The sequence below is a fragment of the Sorex araneus genome, chromosome 5 (genome assembly GCF_027595985.1).
Source record: "Sorex araneus isolate mSorAra2 chromosome 5, mSorAra2.pri, whole genome shotgun sequence".
Taxonomy (NCBI): domain Eukaryota; kingdom Metazoa; phylum Chordata; class Mammalia; order Eulipotyphla; family Soricidae; genus Sorex; species Sorex araneus.
This window is the reverse complement of record NC_073306.1, coordinates 103,165,933-103,189,635: the sequence shown is the minus strand read 5'-3', so window position 1 is coordinate 103,189,635 and position 23,703 is coordinate 103,165,933. Positions and strand designations below refer to the sequence as shown.

Genomic DNA, 23,703 nt, shown 5'->3' with positions numbered 1-23,703 from the left:
AAATCTTTATACCAAGTGCTTTTTCCAGGTAGTTAAAACTTTTTTTTTTGTTTTTTTTTGGGTTTTTTTTGGCTTTTTGGGTCACACCTGGCAATGCACAGGGGTTACTCCTGGCTCTGCACTCAGGAATTACTCCTGACGGTGCTCGGGGGACCATATGGGATGCTGGGAATCAAACACAGGTCAGCCTCGTGCAAGGCTACCCACTGTGCTATTGCTCCAGCCCCAAAACTTCTTATATTTTTTAAGCATTATGCTTCCACTATAAATGTTTTTGAGACTTTATGCTAAAATTTTACTAAAAATGTATTCAATTTAGTAAAACTTATTTTAGCAAACTGCTTCTCAGCTTTTATTTACATGGTTTAACGAGACAGGTAGTCTGATTTGACTCTAAACTATTTGAGCAGCTCAAACAGTTTTTGAGAAAGTATTTTTCCTTGATTAACCACTTTATCTTGATTAACCATTCTCATTAACCACATATTGTCAGCTCACAATATCAGGTAGGTAGTATGTACATGTGCTACATATTGTTCACATTAATTATTGTATTAGTTTCCCGAGGCTGCCATAACCGAACACCAAGTTTTATTTTATATTTTGAATTTTATTTTGTCGTCAGGAAGTCAGAAGTCTAAAATCAAGTTTTTCTTAAGGCCATGCCCCCGCTGAGAACCCTTAAGAGCCTTGTTCAGCTTCTGTTGGCTGCTGACAATGTTGGTGTTTGAGCGTGTAGATTCCAATCTCTGACTCTTCTTCAATGTGGTAGTTCTTTCTCTGTCTTCAGATAGGTATCAGTGGGTGCATTAAAGTCCCACACTGTTGCTGTATGACTTCATTTTAACTATGTTTGCAAAATCCTGTATTCAAATAAGGATACAATCTGAACTGCTGAGGTGACAGGAATGTATCAGGGCAGAGTGGAAAGTGTGGTTTTTTTTTTTTTTTTGGCCACACCCAGTGGTACTTAGGGACTACTCCTTGCTCCATGTGAGGGAATCCCCAAAGTGCTGGGGATTGAACCCAGGCCTTCTGCACTGCCCATTTTTCTGCCTCCCCCCCCATTTTTCCATGGTTAAGGTAGGAAGTAAGACTGTCACTGTCATCCTGTTGCTCATCGATTTGTTCGAGTGGGCACCAGTAACATCTCATTGAGAGACTTATTGTTACTGTTTTTGGCATATGGTAGGAACATGTAATGATTTTCACATTTGTTTAGTCTGTTTATCTAGTAAGTTGTAAAGATTTCCTAATAAAGGAAGAAATTGGGTTTTGCAAAGTATGTTTTACTCTCAAGGTTTGATTTCCAGGATGACTCCTGGTGGGGCCATATGGAGTATTAGGGATTGAACCTGGTGGGCCAAGGAGTACAAGGGATTGAACCAGGCAAAGCACGTTACCCTCTGTACTATCTCCCAACACCCACATAATCCTGTCATATGTTAACATTTTGTTGCTTTCCCAATATAGTATAAAATTTAAAAGATATATATACATTTTTATATACATTTTCCTATCTGTAAGGCATAAGAAAATGCTATGAATTGTTCTTCTAAAATGCTTCTTTTTTTTTAAGGGCTGCAGCATTCAAGAAAAATTAAATTTTGAAATTCGAATGAGAGAAGGAATACGGAAACTCCTTTCTCTGAGCACTCAAAAAGACCAGATTTTGCGTGGAATTAAGAATCTCATGGTTTGCAACACTCGAATAATGGCTTATACATCGGAGCTACAGAAATTAGAGGAGCAAATGGCAAAGGAAACTGGAAGATGGTTAGTATGGTTTACCTAAAGATTTTACTTATTGAATGTGCTAACAAAGAATTATTGACCAAAGAGCCATGGAAATATGTATAGAAATTGATACATAAGTAGTTCCTAGTTTATCAAAATATTAAGTAGGTTAAATCCCCATATCACATATATAACAAAGATATGAAATAAAGTCTAGGACTAGTAACTGAAATGTATGGTTTGCTGTTTTGATGCTTATAGTTCATACGCATATATATGAAAATAAGATCAACCTTAATTATTAGTTATTTCTTTATGGTCTGAATATCCTGTTTGAATTCTTTTGTTTCAAATTTGTTTTAAATATAAATGTAACTTTGAAGACTGTGGTAAACTATAACCAGAAATTTTATATTAAAATTATATAAAGATTAATGAGTTAAAACTTGCTTTCCCAATATTGTATAGAATTAATGAGTGTTAAGATGGTATTTTTAGTTCCCTGAAGAAGTTTACACAAATAGAAAATTTGACTAGTCAAATATTTACCAAGATCTTGTACTTCTAGAACACCTATCAGCACGTCTAGAACTCAAACATGTTAGTATATTCAAATTTAAAGGACAGAATTTGTCAAAATAGGCGAATACATGTATATTCAGAAAATATTTTGCCTTTAGACCTTCAGCAAGTTTATTTCATAATTTGGTTTTGCTTGTTTGTTTTTTTTTTTGCTTTTAGGGTCACACCGGCAATACACAGGAGTTATTCCTGGTTCATGTACTCAGGAATTACTCCTGGTGGTGCTCAGGGGACTTTATGGGATGCTGGGAATCAAACACGGGTTGGCTGTGTGCAAAGCAAACGCCCTACCCACTGGGCTATTACTCCAGCCCCAGGTTTTGCTTGTTTTAAAGGTAGATAAATAAAATGACTATTGGGGTCCTTTATATGCCAGTCGGGTGTTGGAAGCAAGGTGAGACAAAATAATTGAAATAATCAGCTTTTTGGAAAATTATTAAGAATCGACAATCTTGGAAGTTATCAATTAATGAGGTAACTTTTGGTGAGAGAAATGAGGTTAAAACTAGTCCACAAGGGATTGGAGAGATAGTATAGTGGGGAGGGTGTTTGCCTTAGATACGGCTGAACCAGGTGTGACCCCAGCATCCTACATGGTACCCTGAGCACTTCAAAGAACCCCTGAGCATCACTAGGTATGACCCAAAAAGCTAAAACAAAACAAAACAAAACTAGTCTATGAGTTTCTATGAGGGCTTTGAAAGTAGTTTTTATTCGAGATCCTTATTCTATGCAAACACCATCCTGCAGTTTCCATTGCTTTTCAATGTATTACAAATTTATCAAGTTAAGTAGTATTTATTTCTTTTGGGGTTCCAGGAAAGAAATAACCCTAATGCCTCAATATATTCATTATCTTTAATGATTTGACACCTATGTATATAATGTTAGATTGCAGCGGTTATAAGTCATATATCACTTGGTTCTCTTTTTCGGGATGCTAGAGATTGAACTAAGAGTCGACTTTTTTTAGTAACTGTTTTTTCAATTTTGGGCCAAACATGCTAGTGCTGTCTGCTCTGGGATCACTCCTGGACATGCTCAGGGAACCATAGTGTGGTGCCAGGGATCAACTTGGGTTGGCCGTTGGCAAGGCAAGCACCTTAACCCCTGCACTATTTCTCTTTCCCTGAATCTAGAGTCTGATCCATGTAAAATATCTGGTGAACAGCTGGGCTGTATCTCTCACCTCTGTTATTTCATTTTATTGTTTTGGTTTGGTTTGGGGACACACCTGGCTGTGCTCAGGGCTTTCTCCTGACTCTAGACCTAGGGATAACTCCTGGCAGTACTCAGGAGGCAGATGGAGTATGGGGGACCAAACCTGGTTGACCCCACATATAAGGCAAGCACATTACCTGCTGTACTATCTCTCCCTCCACACTGTTATATTTTTTAACCACATATCTGAGAATATTGATAATGGTTAAAGGTAGATAAATAAAATGACTATTTTATTTACAATGTCCATTACCACAAACTCCTAATACTATAGCAAGTGCTTTGTTCTTCTAAATTGTGTGATATTACAAAAACACCATAGGTATGCTACCTGTTTTTTTATGTCTGAATATTCACAAGAATATTTAGGTTTGTATGCATTTTACAGTAGAAATAAGTTGAATTTAAAAAGCATGCAACAAAAAACTTTATGAATTGACTAGAGAGTAGATTGTGTGATAATATAAGAATTGGAATACAGATAGCTTACAACCTCAGTTCAGAATTGCTTGGTTACAATAATCTGTCAAATTTCTAGTTTTTTGACTTTGGTAAAATAGACTGCTTCCTTATCCTTTTTCCAACAGGTTATAGCTAGATATATCTACTTAAAAGACTGCATTAAACCAGTCCGCTTCTTAAGAAACAGCTAATGGTTTCCATTTACTAAAATTCCTTAGATAGCAGCATATTCCAAGATCTTTTGGTTTGATCCCAAACTACTTTTCTAGTCTTATCTCACAAATTTCTCCTTTAAGATTTTTTTCAGCCAAATACTTAATCTGTATCTCTAAAACAGTTGTTGCATTTTCATATCTCTAATGCCTTTGCTTTACTTAAGTCCCCTGTCTTCTATTTCTAGTTTATGAGACTCCTTTTTGTTCTGTAGTGTCTTAACCTCATCAGAGTTTCCTTTTCTGAATTGATGATTTAATTCAGAAAATGTTAATTTCTTCCTTTATGCTAATAGTAAGAACTCAAGAAATTACTTAATTAGAACTTAAAAAATTAGTTGTCTCCTCTTGGTTCTCATGAACCATGAATAAATATCTCTCTATAATATATTCTAATATGGCTGACTATAAACATGTATTTTTAATTAAATTATAAGCCTTTAAAGGCATGAACAATGTCTGATTCTTTTATAGGATTATTGTGACAGTTTAGTACTTGAAGCTCAATGGCAGCTCAGCCAAAGTTGGTTCTTTCTCTTTCTCCTTTGTACACCCCCTTCCCTACAACATGTAATGTCACTATATACCCATTTAACAATTTAACATTTATTTCATAAACATTTTTCTTAGATGGGGGGAATGCACCTGGCAATGCTTAGGGGGCCGGGGGCCAGCCATAAATATTTTACTTCTTTCCCCCATAATGAACAAATAGAACAAATACTTATTCTAATTTAATAACAGTGATATGCCAGTTTTTTTGCTTTTGTTTTTGTTACTTTTTTGCCATGTTTCACATATTTTTAATGTCTTTTGTTAACTTCTATGCTTGCTGTGTTTCAGATCCTAATTTATTGTTCCCAACTTGGTTCACTTTTGTATTGACATCTTATATACATTTTTTACAATTACATTTTATTGCACTTTTTGTATCTAAAACAATTTAAGAACACTTTGGAAAACATCACGTAAAATTTACACTTAGGTGGACTGGTTAATAGTTTGCCATGTATTTTCTTCCTTTTCTTCTCTTTTCTCTTTGTTGACATGTACACATACACATACATGTATTTATTTTTATGTGTCAAAACATTTGAAATTAAATTGTAGACAATTTTGGCTTGCATATTTCAATAGTTTCATATGTATTGTCTAAAAAATTCTACATATCGAATACTAATAATATTCCATAATAGTCCTATAATAATAGGGCTGGAGCGATAGCAGAGTGGGTAGGGCATTAGCCTTGCATGCGGCTGACACAGGTTTGATTCCTCCATTCCTTTCAGAGAGACCGGCAAGCTACCGAGAGTATCTCGCCCACACGGCATAGCCTGGCCAGCTACCCATGTCATATTCGATATGCCAAAAACAGTAACAACAAGTCTCACAATGGAGATGTTACTGGTGCCCGCTCAAGCAAATCGATGAACAATGGAATGACAGTGCTACAGTCCTATAATATAGTCTTACTCAGAATTCAGTCAATCAGTAAAGATTCATGCAGTACATTTTCTTCTGTCATTTTTATTTCATCTAATTTTACCTTTTTACAAAAATGACTTGCCATCAATGTCATGAAGTCTAGACATTTAAAAATATCCTGTACTGAGCTGGGGAGCTAGCATATGAGGTAGGGAACATGTGAGGCCCTGAGTTCAATCCTTGGCACGCATGGCCCCCAGCCACGGCTAGATTTGTCCTGGTGATCTCTATACGTGAACTGTCAGACCCCTTCCAATAGGCTTAGCATTGCTGCAGGAGGTCCCTATTTAGAAGAAAATATCTCATAATTTAGGCCTGGGGAATGAGACTGTGAATGAACAACTTGCTGCTCGGCTGGTGGGCTCAAGTATGTGTGACCTGCAGTGCACAGCAGCCAGGTGTGTAAGCACCACAACTGAATGTGTGAGCACTATAATTTGTGTGGTCCTGGTGCACTACCACCACCACAGATACTAAGTAAGGTGGCAGGGGAAGAACCTTGCATTTTTTATTTCTGTGTGTGTGTGTGTGTGTGTGTGTGTGTGTGTGTTCCGTCCCCACACAGTCATATGCCTATCCTTTTCTTGTCTCTTTCACAATCATTGAGCCTTGCCCCTGGGATTATTTACTGTTTGGAAGCTCCTGGCACAAAAACTCCCAGCACTGTTCGCTGGTTACTGTAGCACACTTCCTGTGCAACTGCTCTAAAATCCTTTGGTCTCTTCTTTGTTTTGTTGCCTTTTGGACCTGGTTGATTCAGAGGGCACCTTTGTACTACCTCTGCAGCCCTGTGATTAAATTCTTAAGATATACTCTCACAGCTTTTAAATATACAGCGCTGTTTTATTAATTATAGTGATCATTATCTGCATGATTTGTTTTGGAACTCATCTTTCAGCAATAACATTTTCTCTTGTCCCAACCTACCAGTCTATCTCTTGTCTTATTTATGAAACACTTTATTTGCCTTTGTAAAAACAATCCAATTTAAGTCCTGTATAGGACCTAGATGTGTATACTATGCAACATAATTGTGACTTATTTATTTATTTATTTTTAAATATTTATTTTATGTATTTGCTTTTTGGGTTGCACCCGGGGATGCTCAGGGGTTACTCCTGGCTCTGCACTCAAGAGATTACTTCTGGCGGTGCTTGGGGGACCCTGTGGCATACTGGGGATCAAAACTGAGTTGTCCACATTCTTATTTTATTGCTTATATGCTGCAACTTTAGAAAAATAAAAAATAAGGATTCAGGACTTCTGTTTCCTGCCCCATCCTTTCAGGTGAGGTTAATCTCTGGCTAAGATTACTGGCTCTACTGAGAAGGGGAGATAGAGACCCTCCTTCCAGCTAGGTCCAGCAGCCTCTACTTCAGATGTCTGCCACGCTAAGAGACCCACACCAGAGCTCCGCATGCTGCATGCTGCCCCACCCTTTCAGGTGTGCAAAGAAGGAAAAGCGCAACCCCCAGCACAATCCCTGTCTCTTTTAGGATGTCATAACAGCAGAGATTCACCCCCCACAGCCCAGCAAGAGCGTTATCGAATCAATGGGAAAACACGTAGAAGCCAACCACGTTCAACTAAAAACAACATGAAAGGCACAATAATAACAGTAACATGGAGGGCCCAAACAACAGCTTTAGGTTACAGCAGCTAAGGAAAGATTGAGAAGCTCCAGGATGAGATGGAGGAAACCTAGAAAGTAACAGACGATGAAAAAATCCTGAAAAGAAATGAGCAGCATTATCAGTGAACTATGGGGTGAGCTCAAGAAGAGCAATACAAGAATCGCTGGAGTCTCTAAGGACCAGGAAGGCAAATTGGATGAAGAATCAACAGTTAAAATAAATCATAGTTTAACTTTGGTACATCTACACAATGGAATACTATGCAGCTGTTAGAAAAGATGAAGTCATGAAATTTGCATATAGGTGGATCAACATGGAAAGTATTATGTCAAGTGAAATGAGTCAGAAAGAGAGGGACAGACATAGAAATATCGCACTCATCTGTGGAATATAAAGTAACAATGGGAGACTAACACCCAAGGATTGCAGAGATAAGTACCAGGAGGATTACTCCACAGCTTAGAAGCTGGCCTCGAATGCTGGGGGAAAAGGCAGCTCAGATAGAGAAGAGACCACCAAGTAAAGGGTGCTAGGAGGGCCTGCTCAGGATGGGAAATGTGAGCTGAAAGTAGACTATAGACCGAACATGATGGCCACTTAATACCTCTAATACCACAACACCCAAAAGGAGAGAGAGAGCAAAAGGGAATGCCCTGCCACAGAGGCGGGGTGGGGTGGAGGGCACGGGTGGGGGTGGTGGGAGGGATGCTGGGACCATTGGTGGTGAAAAATGGGCACTGGTGGAGGGATGGGTACTCGATCATTTTATGACTGAAATGCAAGCATAAAAGTTTGTAAGTCTGTAACTGTAGTTTATGGTGATTTACTAACAAATTTTTTTTAAAAATCATAGTTTAAATAATTTCCCAGAGTTGTACAATATAGGAAACTAAATACAAGGGACCTGATAGGTCCCAGTGAAAATAGATCTAACTAGGAAAACTCTAAGATATACTGCTCAGAATGACAAAAACCAGGGCAGAATTTTGGAAACAGCAAGATCAAAAAAAAAAAAAACTTAAATGCAAAAGAAAGCTCATAAGATTCACAGCAGATCTATCAAAAGAGATCTATAAGCCATAAGAGGGTAAAGGGGTATTGTACAAAAACTCAGCAAAGTGAGTACCTTACCAAAATACTCTATCCAGCTAGATTATCCTACATATTTAAAATAATGGTATAGAGCTTCATGGGCTGGAGGGATAGCACAATGAGTAAGGCATTTGCTTTGCAATTAGCCGACCTGGGTTCGATTTTTCCATCCCTCTTGGAGAGCCCGGCAAGCTACTGAGAGTATTCCGCCTGCACAGCAGAGCCTGGCAAGCTACCCGTGGCATATTTGATATGCCAAAACCAGTAACAACACGTTTCACGATGGAAACGCTACTGGTGCTTGCTCGAGCAAATTGATGAACAACGGGGTGACAGTGACAGAGCTACATGGACAGGCAACAGTTTAGGGAATTTGTAGCCTTGAAACGAGGTTTGCAAGAAGCATTAAAGTCTCTATTTTAGAGGAGAGGCCAACGTGGCATTGAATATGGCACTCATTCGTGGTTGTCCTCTACTAGATTAAGAAAGGTATGATAGCATAGCAGGTAGGGCGTTTGCCTTGCACGCGACCAACCTGGGTTCGATTCCTCCACCCCTCTCGGAGAGTCCAGCAAGCTATCGAGAGTATCCCACCCGCACCATAGAGCCTGTGGCATATTTGATATGCCAAAAATAGTAACAAGTCTCACAATGGAGATGTTACTGATGCCCACTCGAGCAAATTGATGAGCAATGGGATGACAGTGATACAGTGATGTTTACTCCTAGTTTGCTAAGGCATTTGATAACATTTTTAATAATGAATTAACATTTATATTGACTGTTCTATGTCTGATCAAGTTTTTCAATATCCAGAGACTTTTATCTCAGTCTTTTATTAATGCATAATTTAAGCAATATCTATAATCTAATCTCTTAATAGAAAACCAGTAGTCCATTCCTTATGATAAAATACTTTGTACTTTTATAGACCAATTTAGATTTCCCTCTTTAAATTTTCTTAAACCTTATCACTCTTACTAAATATTACATTTGTAGGTTTTATCTACTTCATGTAAACTTTATATTAGCACAGACATTTTTTAAAACAGTTTTACTTATGATCAGGAAGACATGGTCATTACTTTATCAGCTCCAAACAAAATAAAATTTAATGCAGTAAGTTTTAGGTATCAGAATTGAAAATTTATTCATGTAAATGAGAATAGGGATTTTATTGTATTAAGTAATTTGAATTTCTTTATTAGTTAAAATCATATAGCAGGAAATGATCACAAATTGACTTTTATCGGTATATTTTATGATACTTACATTTACCATTCCTTTAAGTTTTGTTTGAGCATCAATGTGAAATAAATCTGTTCTATACTTGTCAAGGGGGAATGGCATACTGAGGACATTAATTGAAAGGATGGCCATTGTGCGATTGGTGTTGGAATATTGTATGACAGAAACAACTCTATTATCAACAACTTTGTAAACTGCGGTGCCTTGATAACATTTTTTTTATTGGGATTCCAATGAAATTTGTATACTTAGTATTTCCGTAATAAAAAATGGCACACTAAAGGTATTGCTGGTTTTATTTTTGAACAATTGTCTCTGGTGTCTGTTGGAACATTTGTTGTTTTCAAATAGAAACTTTACCATCCTAATTTTAAGATCCTTATGAAGGTTTTAAGTTTATACCACATAGTTTTAAAATAGTTTAAAATTTCTTGTTCGATATTTCTGACTGTTTTATTTTTATTTGTATAAAAGTAAAGTGCTGGGGCTGGAGCAATAGCACAGCGGGAGGGCGTTTGCCTTGCATGCTGCTGACCCAGGTTCTATTCCCAGCATTCCATATGGTCCCCTGGGCACCGCCAGGGGTAATTCCTGAGTGCAGAGCCAGGAGTAACTCCTGTGCATCGCTAGGTGTGACCCAAAAAGCAAACAAAAAAAAAGTAAAGGGCTTTTTAAAAACATGCTTTCAAGCAATGAAATCTCACTTAGGGTTAATTTGGTACTTTATTAAAAAATATAAAATATCTTCATTGTTCTATTTATCATTATTGCTTGTTATTTTGGGCAATGAACTTTTTAATTTATAAGTGGAATGATATAGGATATTGTGCATTTACTCAGATGATTTTAATATAGATTTTTAAGCAACAAAGTGGCTGTTTGGCACCCTCTGTTGGTAGTTTTATTTACCTACAGCAAGAAATATAATAATAAGTTAAAAATTACCTTTTATATTTTTATTGTAACTTTTAAATTAACATTTGCACATCTTTTCTAAATAATAATCCAAAGTAGGAATAAGGTGCAGTATTTTTAGCTTTGTTTTTGTTTGGATAATTTTGTGCTTATTTACATTTTCCCCAGTCTGACTCTTATGCAGCATTTAATATTGGCTTTAACATTGCAGATTTTCAAACAAATATTTATTTAACCGTAGAAATATTAGCTACAGTAGCACATTTTTTAACAATTTTATTGTCAATTTAGGCTAATTAGTAAGACATCATATTTTAACACTCTTACATACAAGTTTGAGGAGTTATTTGAATTAAAAAAAATTAAAGCATCAGAAAAATGAGACTGAATTACTTTAATTCATTTCTCATTAAAAAAGACAGACTTAAGGGGCTGGAGTGATAGCACAGCGGGTAGGGCGTTTGCCTTGCACGCGGCCGACCCGGGTTCGAATCCCAGCATCCCATATGGTCCCCTGAGCACCGCCAGGGGTGATTCCTGAGTGCATGAGCCAGGAGTGACCCCTGTGCATCGCCGGGTGTGACCCAAAAAGCAAAAAAAAAAAAAAAAACACAGACTTAATTACTCCATAAGATTATATGTTCAATTAGATTTTACATTATAATTTAATAATATTTATATACAGTAATACTGTGACTGGTCCCAGAAATGCTGATGCAGATAATTCATCATTACAAAGAAAAAACTGTTCTTTCCCAAGTCATATTAAATCCATTTAACTAATACTGAATGAATCTTTACTTTAGCATAATCTGTGACCCATTCCATCGTAGTCAATTTACCATGTTAGAGCTTGTGTTACTAAAATATTTTAGCAAGATATAGCATGCATTGCACATGTAGGTGTCTTTAGAAATATTTTTAAATGTCAGCCAACTATATTTAAATTCTGTTTCTCATAAATTTTAGGAAATTAAATTTCTTTTGATTTCTAGCAAGTCTTTAAGTATATTTTGACCGAACGGTAATAGGGAGTTAAAGTTTAGATTCCATTCTTAAGGTGAAATAGATTAGCAAGCTAATATTCTCTAGCATGACAAAGTAAACTTTGGTCTAAGTACTGAAATGAAAAATTTTTTAAATTATGATTCAACAGAATATTATTTTGACCTAATGAGTACTTTTTGCTTGCATAAACTTCCTATTTTAACTTAAATAACCAGGTGTGACTATAAAGTAATTATACAGGAATCTGAGAAGTTACAGCTTTAAATATACTATCTTAGTTTATACTTGTTTGCAATTCTATAAATACCTTATAATTGTCCCATTTCAGGTTATTAAATACATCACTAAGCTTAATTCTTTTTTTGTTTGTTTGGTTATGGCTTTGGGGTTACACCCTGCTGTGCTTAAGGCTCTTTTCTGGCTCTGAGCTCAGGAATTATTTCTGGTAGAGCTCGGAGGACCTTACGTGGTGTCAGGGATTAATTCCAGGTTGGATGTGTACAAGGCAAGGCCCTCCCTATCTGTTATACTATCTCTTTGGCCCTAGTTCTTTGGAATGTATTTCACCTATAATACTTAAATGCTTGTACAATAAGAGAAAAATTTTTATAAAGGAGACTGATAACCATTTTTCTAAATTTGGATGCATGGTAGTGTACTGTTAATTTTTCTTCTGAAATGCAGTGTTACACTCAACACAGAGCATTCAAATTAAGTTACTATATTATCACATATTTGAAGTGTCTCATTGAATTACTCAGCAGTTTATTAATTAAATTAGAATACCACACCCTATAGAGAAAACATGAGGAATAGTCTTGAAATCAATGTTCTAAAAATGGGATCCTCATCTCTAAATACAGTTTATCAGAAAGTAGTTTATTGAAGAAATATTCAAAGGGGTCGTTGATTGGTTTATTAGGAGATAACTACCTTTAGATTTTTTTTATAGTAGTGTTCTGATGTCATACCTGGAAGTGCGGTATATCCTAAAATTTTTTTTGGCACTTTTTGGTATTACATTTTTCTTTCCACATTTTATGTTCTTTACAGATCCACTCTCTTTCGCATCTCTTAATTTATTGTTTTAGTATGTTTTTTAATTTAAGAGAAATTTAAATATGTAGTAGAGTTTTTTTTAATTTTTAAGCAACTAATCTGATAGGATAGAAATGTAATTTGGAAAGTAATATCCATATTTCCTGAAACTTGGACACATATTATAATGTTGTTTCTATAAGTGATCACAATAGTCTTTCATTATAGAATAAGCGGTATGTAAATCAGGGAATATAAAGTTTATATAAAAAGTTAGAGAATGATTCTTGTCAGCTAACTTGACATCTTAAAGTTTGTATAAAGTAGTTTTGTTAACTGTAAGTCATTTGTCATGGATAGAGTTACATTTTAACATTTAAGAATTTTTAAAATACGAAAAAAATTATATTTTTTTAATCAGTATTTTTTCTTTCGACAGTGATGTGAATTTTGAAAATAAAGAACGAACAGCATGTAAAGGGAAGATTGCCATATCAGGTATGCTAAATGGATAACTTTTATTTTGCCTAGTATATTCTATAACTTTCTGGTTTGGGTGGATTTTTTAAAAAAAAATTTTTTCTATTTTATTGAATCACCATGTGGAAAGTTACAAAGTTTTCAGGTTTAAGTCTCAGTTATACAATGCTTGAACACCCATCCCTTCACCAGTGCACATATTCCACCACCAAGAATCACAGTACAGCTCCACCCCGCCCCCCCACGTCCCCAGCCCCCCCCCCCCCGTGTAACTGATAAATTTCACTTTACTTTCACTTTACTTTGATTACATTCAATATTTCAACACAGAACTCACTATTATTGTTTGGATGGATTTTAATCTGTGGTATTCCAGCTCTATTTTGCATACCACACCAGAATATTTACTCTGCATATTTTTCCAGTATCTGATATCAATTATTATCATTCTTATGCTCCATTTGTACAGACTTTTAAAGCTCAAGGACTTTTCTCAAGTTATTATACATATCTTTCATATATAACATGTATATTGCGTATATTGTGCAGTTTCCTCTTTATTGCAGATGTTTTATTTAGATAGAGAAGTTATATTTATTTTTGTAGATCAGAGGTTAAAGAACTTCCTGTAAGTGATTGAGCTGGACTACAAATCCTGTCTTTTGACTCTTTATTCCTTTTTTCTGGTCAGAAATTTTGATGTTTGTCTGGAAGTTCCAGGAGGATTAGAAGCATGTTTGTTTGTTTAATCACTTCAGATGATGAAGTCCCATCAGTGATTGTACATAGTAATTGCTTAGTGAATATTTAGCGGATATATTACAGCTTTTTGTTGCCTTAGGATAGGGATCAAATTTTTCCCCCACTAAGTTTTCCATCACTACTCAACTATTTTCTTCCCCATATCTTCCAGTACTCCTCTATGTATTAAGTGTCTGGTTAGCCACTTTTCTTCCAGTCCCATCAGAGCACCAGACGCCAGTTAGTTCTTAAAATAACTATTTCATCTCAGGATCTGTTTGCTCATCTCTGAAGCTTTCCCGTTGTCATTCCCGCCAGAAATGATATTTCTTTTCTTAATTCCTAATGCAGTTACAAGATCCTTTAACCACTAGGTGGCACTTATGCTGTGTAGCATCAGTTTCTCCAAAGTGTTAAGAAAGCTAAAGACAATGGCTTGGAGATGGCACAGATTGAAGTGAATGCCATGGCTGACTCATGTGTATGCTAGATAATGAACCTTTTACACATATCTCATCCTGCAGTTTGGAAACAACAGACAAGTCCATCGTTTCTTAACTAATTACTAGGTTGCTTCATTGGCCAAAATCATTATATTTTTATATATATATATATATATTTTTTAACTCTAAGAAGTCTGCTGCTGCCTTTAAGGCCCTCTGACTTACGGAACTATCTTTGGAAATGTCTTTATAGATAAACAAAAATTATCATCCAGGAAGGATAGGACTGGATTTTACATAGGACAAATTGTTCTAATTGCCCTCGGCAGAAAAATTCAGAAAAATGAAAGAATTGCATAAAAATGTAGTGCTCATTTGTAGTGTTTCTATTCATGTTTTTATCTTTCTAATTATTAAGACTGGAATAAAACATGTTTCATGCCTCTTTATTTTCCTCTAAAGCCAAACAAAGAACTTCTACATGATTTTCATTTTGCTCAATCCATTTCAACATGAATATAAAAATTCGCTTTTGAAAAAGGATTTTCTAAAATATTTTAAACAGAATCCCCCATTTTTATTTTTGATATATCACTTAGTGCACAGAAATATATGCTAAAATGCTGTGAAGGACTTCAAAGACCGAGTAGATTTAAAACATCTATTGTCTTATAAACAGTTTGCAGCAGTTTATGAAATCAACATTAGATGCACATTTTGAAGAGTAATTAGCTAAAAAGGTTTAAAGTAAAAGAAGGAACTGCTTTCCTGACCAAAAATACTGACGTGTAGAAATTAAACTTATTTCTGCATGTGTTCCTTCTTTCTAAAAGATAATTTTAAATTAAATTAAGGAACTGAAATTCTCAGAAAATGGAATACATATGTAATTTCTTTTCATCTTGCTTAGAATTATATCTATATCTTGTCTATATATTTATAACAATAAGACATAATTCATTTTTATAAATCCATTTTCTTTTGACATTGGAATATGGCTCTTATTTTAATCAAAATTGTATTTACTAAGTTTTCTTTTAATGTTTTTGAGATTACATTTATAGCAGGACGTACCTGGAGTTTTCATTTCTAATTTACTCATTGGTCATTTTTTTAATTATAGTTATAAACTAATGATGTTTATCCTGATTATTTCTGCCAAAATAAATAATAATACTGTGGGAGTAGTCTCAGTTTATTCACTGAATACTAATGCCAAATAAGTAAAGTGTTTCAGTTTTCACTTTTGAAAATGATAGACATCTAGCTTCCAATTAATTAGTTAGCCATCTTAATATGATTCTCTCAATTCACCACAAAAATCAATGAAGATAGCTTTATAAAAAGGACAAAAGTAAGAATACCATACTGTAAACTTAAACTGAGTCAGCCATTTACAAGAATCAGAAAAGTATTTCTACTGTTCAAACTGAGTTAAGAAATATAGTTTGTTAGCCAGGAGCTGGATACAACCTAAGTGCCTATCAACTGACAAATATAAAGAAAGAGTATGCATGCACAAAGGTTTATTGTTGATTTACTTAAAAAAAAATGAAATCCTGTCATTTGCAGCAAAAGTGATTGAAATAAAAAGTTAACATGCTTAGTGAAATAAGCCAGACAGAAAAAGACAAACAGCATGATTTATTCATAATGTGGTATATATGGAAAATAAACAGGTGAACAGAATTTTTAAAAAATGAACTTTCTGGACTCAAAGATCAATTAGGGATCACCAGAAGTTAAATGGGAAGGAGAGTAAGTCAAAATAAAGAGGACAAGTTGTGTTGAAGGATAGAATTAAAGTGTTATTAGTGATATTAATGTAATTATATACTTGATTTTCAGTGATAAATGACAAATACTATTATGATTCAGTGTTATTTCAATAGAAATAATGGATAACCAATAACTTTCAAAAATATATAAATTATTTTTTCTGTTGTTTGTTTATGCTGCATTCAATTTTAAGTTTTTCTCCATAAGTTTATTTAACTTTATTTTAGAATGAATCAAGTGTAATGGTAAATATTCAAAACCATATGCTCTCTTAATGTGGCATGTACATAGACTTTTATTAGTTAAAACATTCAGAGGTGGTGAGCTAACAAATGATAAGCAGGAAATAGATAAGAAATGTTTATCTCTGCTTGAGAGTTTTTCTTGGGAGGGCATGGGAAAGCAGTGCTGACCTATAAGCTATGGACTATGTCTAAGAAAGTCAGGGTCCATGTTCCTCCTCAGATAGTGTAAACAGTTAATGCCACCATAATAGAACAAGAACAGCTGTGAACAAGAACAGTTATGAAATGAAATGAGTCAGCAACTGTGGTCAAGCAAAAAACAATCTTTTTGGCAGGGCATCAGCAAAGTCATAATTATAAAACAATAAAAGCAATCACATTAAAGTCAAGAGCAAAATAACCATATTTATTTTATCAATATTATTCAGCAGAGTTTTAGAAAGTCTGACTTAAATTTATGAGAATTAGGAGATGGAATTATTTAAAAAGAAGTATATAAGTTGAATTCTATTTGAAGATATGAGATTGCAGACCTAGAAAAATTTAAGGAAATTCATTGAAATTTATTAACGAGTTCGATTAATAAAGATTTATGTAGAAGTGGCTGAATTCAAAATAAATACACATTAAGTGTTAACTGCTCTCAAAACTAGCAGCCACTATTTATGATGGCAAAAAATCTTATAACATAAATCCTTTAATGACCCAAGAATAATCTTAATAAAAATACTAAGATTAATAAATCAGACTATTGTTCTTGGAGACATTATATTGTAAAGTTCCCAAATTAATTTTAATAATAGAATTCTAATAAAATATTCTAGAGGAGAAATTTGAATATATATTTAAATTTAACATAAATAAATTAGTCAATACTAAGTGTTTAGGAGGGTATAGCTCTAACAAATAGTAACATTAGTTATGACAGTATGACAATGATATTAGAATAAAGAGTAACTGGCAGATGATTCAGGAAGTATATAATCAAAGAACGGATGCTTTGAATGCCACATATATGAATATGGTATGATAAGCCAGTGGAAGAAAAAGTCTACTAGATATTAAATTAATCTGAGTCAATTATTTTATAAGAATATTTATATATTTGGGGTGGAGATATAGTTCAAGGAACTTAGCACATGCTTTGTATGCAGGATGCCCAGATCAGGTTTAACCCCTGGCACTGCTTGGTCCCACTAAGCTCTGCCTGGAATAACCCATAACCCTGTGAGTACAGAAGTGGGAGTAGTCTCAGAGCACCGGGAGTATGGCCTCCAAATTATCATTGTGTCATTGTCATTGTCATCCCGTTGTTCGTCGATTTACTAGAGGGCACCACTAACATCTCTAATTCCTCTCAGCCCTGAGGTTTTAGCTGCCTCTCCTTACTTGTCTTTCTGAACAATTGGAGGCTCCAAATTATACAAAATAAAATATTTTTAGCTCTCCCCAAATTCTCACGTAGATTAAATAATTTGCTTTCAAAGGTGAAAACCATAAACATGTTAAAGAGAGGAAGAGAAACGATGGATCTAGATTCACTGAATAGGCCAGTAATGTCTTACCACTTTTCTATTAATCAAAGCAAGCAAATACGAATAATTAAAACCTTGTCATTTTACCACAAAATAATATTAAGCTGTAAAGTATTATATAATTTCTGTGTAAAGTGTTCAGCTTATATGGGAAAAATTTAGTGAATATTTAAGAAACTCCTAACGGAGCCCAGAGATGGCCACTCTAATACTTATGGGACAGAATAGGTATGAGGAGTAATAGAAAAGTTTTCTAGAAAGAAATTGAAATATGTATTAATAATTTTCAAAAAAATTCTACACAAAAAAGTAGATATAAAAGCATGTCACAAATATTGACCTGTAGTTTATGTTCATAAATATTTTCAATTATTTGAAAGTCACAAAATTAATAGGCGCAAAAATAAAAGCACCAATGGAGCTGAACAATTAGTACAGGGGTTTAAACACTTACCTTATGTACAGTTGACCCCTGTTTAGTTCCTAGAAACATGTATTCTGAGCACTGTGTGGTCTAAATCCTACCCCTTCCCCCCCAAATAAATAAATAAATTTTCACAGAAACTTTAATAGTCCACTAGAGACTTCAACAGAACTTCCTTTTCACAAATTAAAATTAAGGTTTGAGGTGTTTATACAGTTTGTACTTTTTTTTTTAACTCTCAAAGTAATCAAAAATATTTACTCTAATTTGCTATTGCCTATGTTACACTCTAAATCACACATCTTAGCCTATTTGATAGAACCTTGCCCTTTAAATTTGAAAACATACAGGAATCTCAGAAGAAAATTACTACTTTTAAGTACTATCTTTAAAAAGTAAATGGAAGAATGGAAGAAACTTGGAAAACTTTTTGTTCTTAAAACTAATTATGGGGGCTGGAGCAATATAGCACAGTGGGTAGGGCGTTTGCCTTGCACGAGGCCAACCCGGGTTCGATTCCCAGCATCCCATATGGTCCCCTGAGCACTGCTGGGGTAATTCCTGAGTGCAGAGCCAGGAGTAACCCCTGTGCATCGACGGGTGTGACCCCCCCCAAAAAAAAAAACCTAATTACTGAAATACTTTGTTGAGAGTTACAGACCAAATGCCCTATTTCTAAAGAAGATGCTGCAATTTGTAATATGAAAGTATGCATTCTTTTGTAGAGAAATTAAATTTTAACAGAATAAACTTGGCTCTGTTACGTTATGAGTTAGGTCTTTTCCTACAATAAGTGGTCTTCAATGAGTCACTAAATTTTCTTCAGCTTTAAAGTTTGCATGAAGTTCTAAATCCTATTATTTATGATCTTGAAGTGATGCTTCTCACCCCAAGTAGAAATTCAACATTGAGTTTCCAATAATTCACCAATCTTATGCCATCCATATGGTAGCATCAGTTTATTGCACTGTAGCACTGTCATTCTGTTAATCATCAATTAACTCGAGCAAGTGCCAGTAGAGTCTCCATTTGTCCCAGCCCTGAGATTTTAGCATCATAAACTTTATGCCCTCTCTCGGCGGAGGCGGCACACCCGTGGGGTGTCTTTGGGCATAATGGTGACACACTTGGCGTGGATGGTGCAAAAGAGTGCCCCACCAGGTTATTACAGACCTTAATTTCTTGAGAAATTTTTGGTGGATATTTTTCAGTAAAATATTTTAAATAATGAAATAATGATTGCAGATTTTTTTATTCCATAAATAAATTGTTTTTAAGAGGAAATGTCCCCTGTTAGACTATTTAAATAATAAAGATTACATTGGCTTTTTTTTTTTTTTTTTTTTTGCTTCTTGGTTCACACCCAGCGATACTCAGGAGTTACTCCTGGCTCTGCACTCAGGAATTACCCCTGGCGGTGCTCTGGAGACCATATGGGATGCTGGGAACTTGGATCTGCCTCGTGCAAGGCAAATGCCCTACCCACTGTGCTATCACTCCAGCCCCTACATTGGCTTTTATGATTAGAATACACTATGGAATTCAAAGGTTAATTTCATTATTAGAACCTAAATCTATCAAAAATTATTACTTGTTTCTTTTCCTCTCCTTTGTAGATATTCGAATACCATTAATGTGGAAAGACTCTGATCACTTCAGCAATAAAGAAGGTAAGGTATATTTAATTTCAATTTGTAATTGAAATATTTTCTTTAGTGTATATTAAGATTATAATTGTTGGGTGAAAAACTATACACTGAAATAAATTAATGTCATTTGAAAATAAGTTGAATCTTGTTCACTGTATCACTGTAATCCCGTTGCTCATCGATTTGCTCAGTGGCCACCAGTAACATCTCCATTGTGAGACTTGTTACTGTTTTTGGCATATCGAATACGCCACGGGTAGCTTGCCAGGCTCTGCCTGAGGGCAGGATACTCTTGGTAGCTTGCCGGGCTCTCTGAGAGGGACAGAGGAATCAAACCCGGGTTGGCGGCGTGCAAGGCAAATGTCCTATCCGCTGTGCTATTGATCCAGCCCTAATCTTGTTAACTATCTTTTAAAAAAAATAAATATGTTGTAATGCATAATGTTAAGATAATGCATATCTAACATACTTACAGCAGTTGGTAGCATCCGAAGTAAAGATAGTAAATAGGGGCTATAAAAGAAAATGTTGAAAAAAAGAAGTTGGTTATTAAGGAGATAAAGCAACATTTCTTCAGTTTGCCAGAATCTGAGAGACCTTTTCTACCTTTTTAGTTACTTGAGATTAATTAAAAAGAATGTAATAGGAGGTGTTTTTTTTTTCTTCACCTGATTCCTCCCACCTCCCTTTCAGCATTTTATGGCTATATATAGTCTTCACAAATCCATGTATTGCTTAGGTTATGGAAATTAACCTCAGATGTTTTCTCGCTGTTAGAGGCAAAGGAGAAAAGAAATGATAATCCTTTATTTTTCTTGTCTATTGTGATAGCTTTCTTCCTCATATTTTAAAAACTGAATCATATTGAGCATAATTAGTTTTATGTGAAGAAACCAAAATCAGGTTAGTATATTCGCTATTCAATTAGGAAATATAATTTACTTTATAGAGAAATACATGTGGGAATTCAGTACATTTTTTTCTTATTATTATACAGAATATGTACTTTTGGACAACTATATTTCTCAATAATGAGGCTTTAGGCCTTTAATCACCTAATACTTTTTAAATAATCCCACCAAATTAAAAGGCCCAGCAGCTGTGTTTTATGTGTTCACATATTTATTTTACTATTTTTTTTTCTCCCCCTCTGTTTGTAGGAAATCTTTTGCTGTTGTTAATGTGCTTACTTCTTTCTGGGGGAGAGGGACCACACCCCACAGTGCTCAGAGCTTTCTTCTGGCTCTTGGCTCAGAGATTATGTTTAGGGATACTGGGGAAAACCATTTGTGGTTCTGGGGATCGAACCTGGGTTAGCTGCATGAAAGGTAATAATCCTGCCCACTGTAATATCTGTCAGGCTAGATGTGTCTATTCTTAAGTTAGGGTAAGAGAAAACTTCCTCTCTTAAGTAGGTTTGAAACCAAAATGACAGCAGTAATAATGGTGTTGATAAAATTAAATTATCTTAATTAAAGCTTAAAGAGCTTCCTAGGAATAAAATGTATGATCTTGGTATTCTTTAGGCTGCTGAGAGGACTATATATTTTAGCTTTGATTTTTGATACTCCCTGATTTACTTGCGTTCTAACTGGGAACATATATGATGGAACTCGTCACTATTAAAGTCAAGATTAAATGCTCAATGTATGAAAATAATCTATTAACAATTTTTTAAGCTTTTTCATGTTCGCGTTTTAAAAAAGATAGGCATGATGTTTCAAATGAATAGTTGCTTAAAGTGTTTTTCTTCACCAGGATCACAGCGTTATGCCATTTTTTGTTTGTTCAAAATGGGAGCTGAAATTTTTGATACTGACATGGTGATTGTGGATAAAACAATCACAGACATATGCTTTGAAAATGTAACAATATTGTAAGTATTTTTTTAACTTTAGATAGAATACCTAAAGTTCTATTTCTTTAAATGATGTATCTTTGGATTATTTTTGAAGCAGTCACATTCTTAATTATTGAGAATAATTTGAATATTTCACTTTAAGAAAAATAAAAATTATTTTTAAAAATCCAATTTCTGCATTTGAAATTATCCCAAGTGAAATAAAATTATATAATATTAGTCATAACTGGCAAGGCAAACAGTAACAAGTAACAACAAGTTATAACAGTAACAATTAAGTAACAACAACTCTCAAAATGGAGACATTACTGGTGCCCACTCCAGCAAATTGATGAACAGTGCTACAGTAGTAACTGTTTAATAGAATGAGATAATTTTAAAATATTTGCAAGTATTTATAGTTTTAGGACTAAACCATGACTACAATGGCATATTAATTTGAATAGCATTTTATATAGGTAATTTGAGCATAAGCAGATTTTTACACCTTTTATTTTAGATGCAGAAATACTATAATCATGTAACAACTTTGTATGATAGTACAGATATAGGTTCCACTGGGAAAATATTTGAGTAAAATTAGAGGATGTTCTTTTTCTTATGGTGTACTTCTTTCATGTACTCCAAAACAATAAAAAACTGGGTGATCCTCAGGGTTGTTTTTATTGCCCCTGCTCTTTTACTGACTCATTTTATTGTGGTCATAATACAGAACCAGAAAGAACTCCTTAGGTAGCCATAGAAATCATTTTTAACTAACATAGGTTTTTCCTGTACCCTTTCAAAGGTTTTATTGATTCAGATCAGTGTGTGATTTGTATATCTTTGGAATTTCACATACTTTTTGTATCTAAATATCAATACTTATATTGCTTACCATAAAAGCATATCAGTGTAACCAAACTCTAAAACAGTATCTTTTTTTCAATCTTCTTTTCTGGTATTTTCAATTATAGAGTTGAAATTTGAGATTACTAGTTTTACCACTCATATAACATTAAGAAAACATTCACAAACTGTGTTTTGTGGCTTCTGCTCAGTGTCCCTTAGGTATTTGTATAACAAAAGTAAAATGCGTATTTTGAATTCTTGATTAAAGCACAGGTATTCATATAAGTTCTGTTGAATCAAAGGAATTTATTTAGGATCCCTAATTATTGCCAAGTATGTAAATAGATTCAATAATTTTTTTTGTATTGAAATATATTTATTTACATTATCAGCTATTGCTGGTGATTGTTTTTTGGTCAAAGTCACCTTGTTCATATTTAGCTCTTGTTTTATTACAAAGATAAAAATCATATTTTTAAGAAAAAAAGCACAAGTTACTTAGAAAATATATGATTTTGTCTTTTTAAAATTTTTTAAATATTTTAAATTATTCTAAAAATAGCTGCTAACAAATGTTCTCAATTAAGCTAAATAAATGCTTTTCTTATGATTGTTTTATATAACTATTCAATATTTAATGAATCTCTGGTTTTCTTTTAAATATTGACATCTGTTGGTCATTACCAGTAAGCTGTACATATAAAAGTTGCAAAATAATAAAATTAAAAACTATCTGGGAATTATTCTTTGGACTTTTCCTATAGATCAACCATTTAAATCTTTAAAAGTCTACCCTTGCTCTTTTAACCTGTAAGGTTCATCTGCCGGGGAACATTTACAAATATCTGCTATTGATGGTCTCCTTTTGCAGTTTTAAATTTATTTATTGTTTGTATCACCACCACAGTCTTTCATGCTAAAGTTGCTTTATTGTGTCAGAAATAGGACAACAATAGTCTTAGCATTTGCTGTGATTGAATATATGCAAATTGGGTTAACGTGTAGTTAATACCTTTTAAGCTGTGTTGAAAACAGAGATTATCAGATTATCAGATATCACTGTCTCCCAAATGTTCCTGCC

The 23,703-nt window shown here is 34.3% G+C and overlaps 1 protein-coding gene across 1 annotated transcript in view; it reads left to right on the top strand.

Annotated features, from left to right (window-relative positions):
* RTKN2 (rhotekin 2) overlaps positions 1 to 23,703 on the top strand; it is a 69,831-nt gene that overhangs the window by 7,978 nt on the left and 38,150 nt on the right. The window contains exons 2-5 of the mRNA XM_055140726.1: positions 1,580 to 1,776; positions 13,074 to 13,132; positions 19,898 to 19,951; positions 21,689 to 21,806. Of these exons, the coding sequence (XP_054996701.1) occupies positions 1,580 to 1,776; positions 13,074 to 13,132; positions 19,898 to 19,951; positions 21,689 to 21,806 (428 nt within the window). The remainder of the gene's footprint in view (positions 1 to 1,579; positions 1,777 to 13,073; positions 13,133 to 19,897; positions 19,952 to 21,688; positions 21,807 to 23,703) is intronic.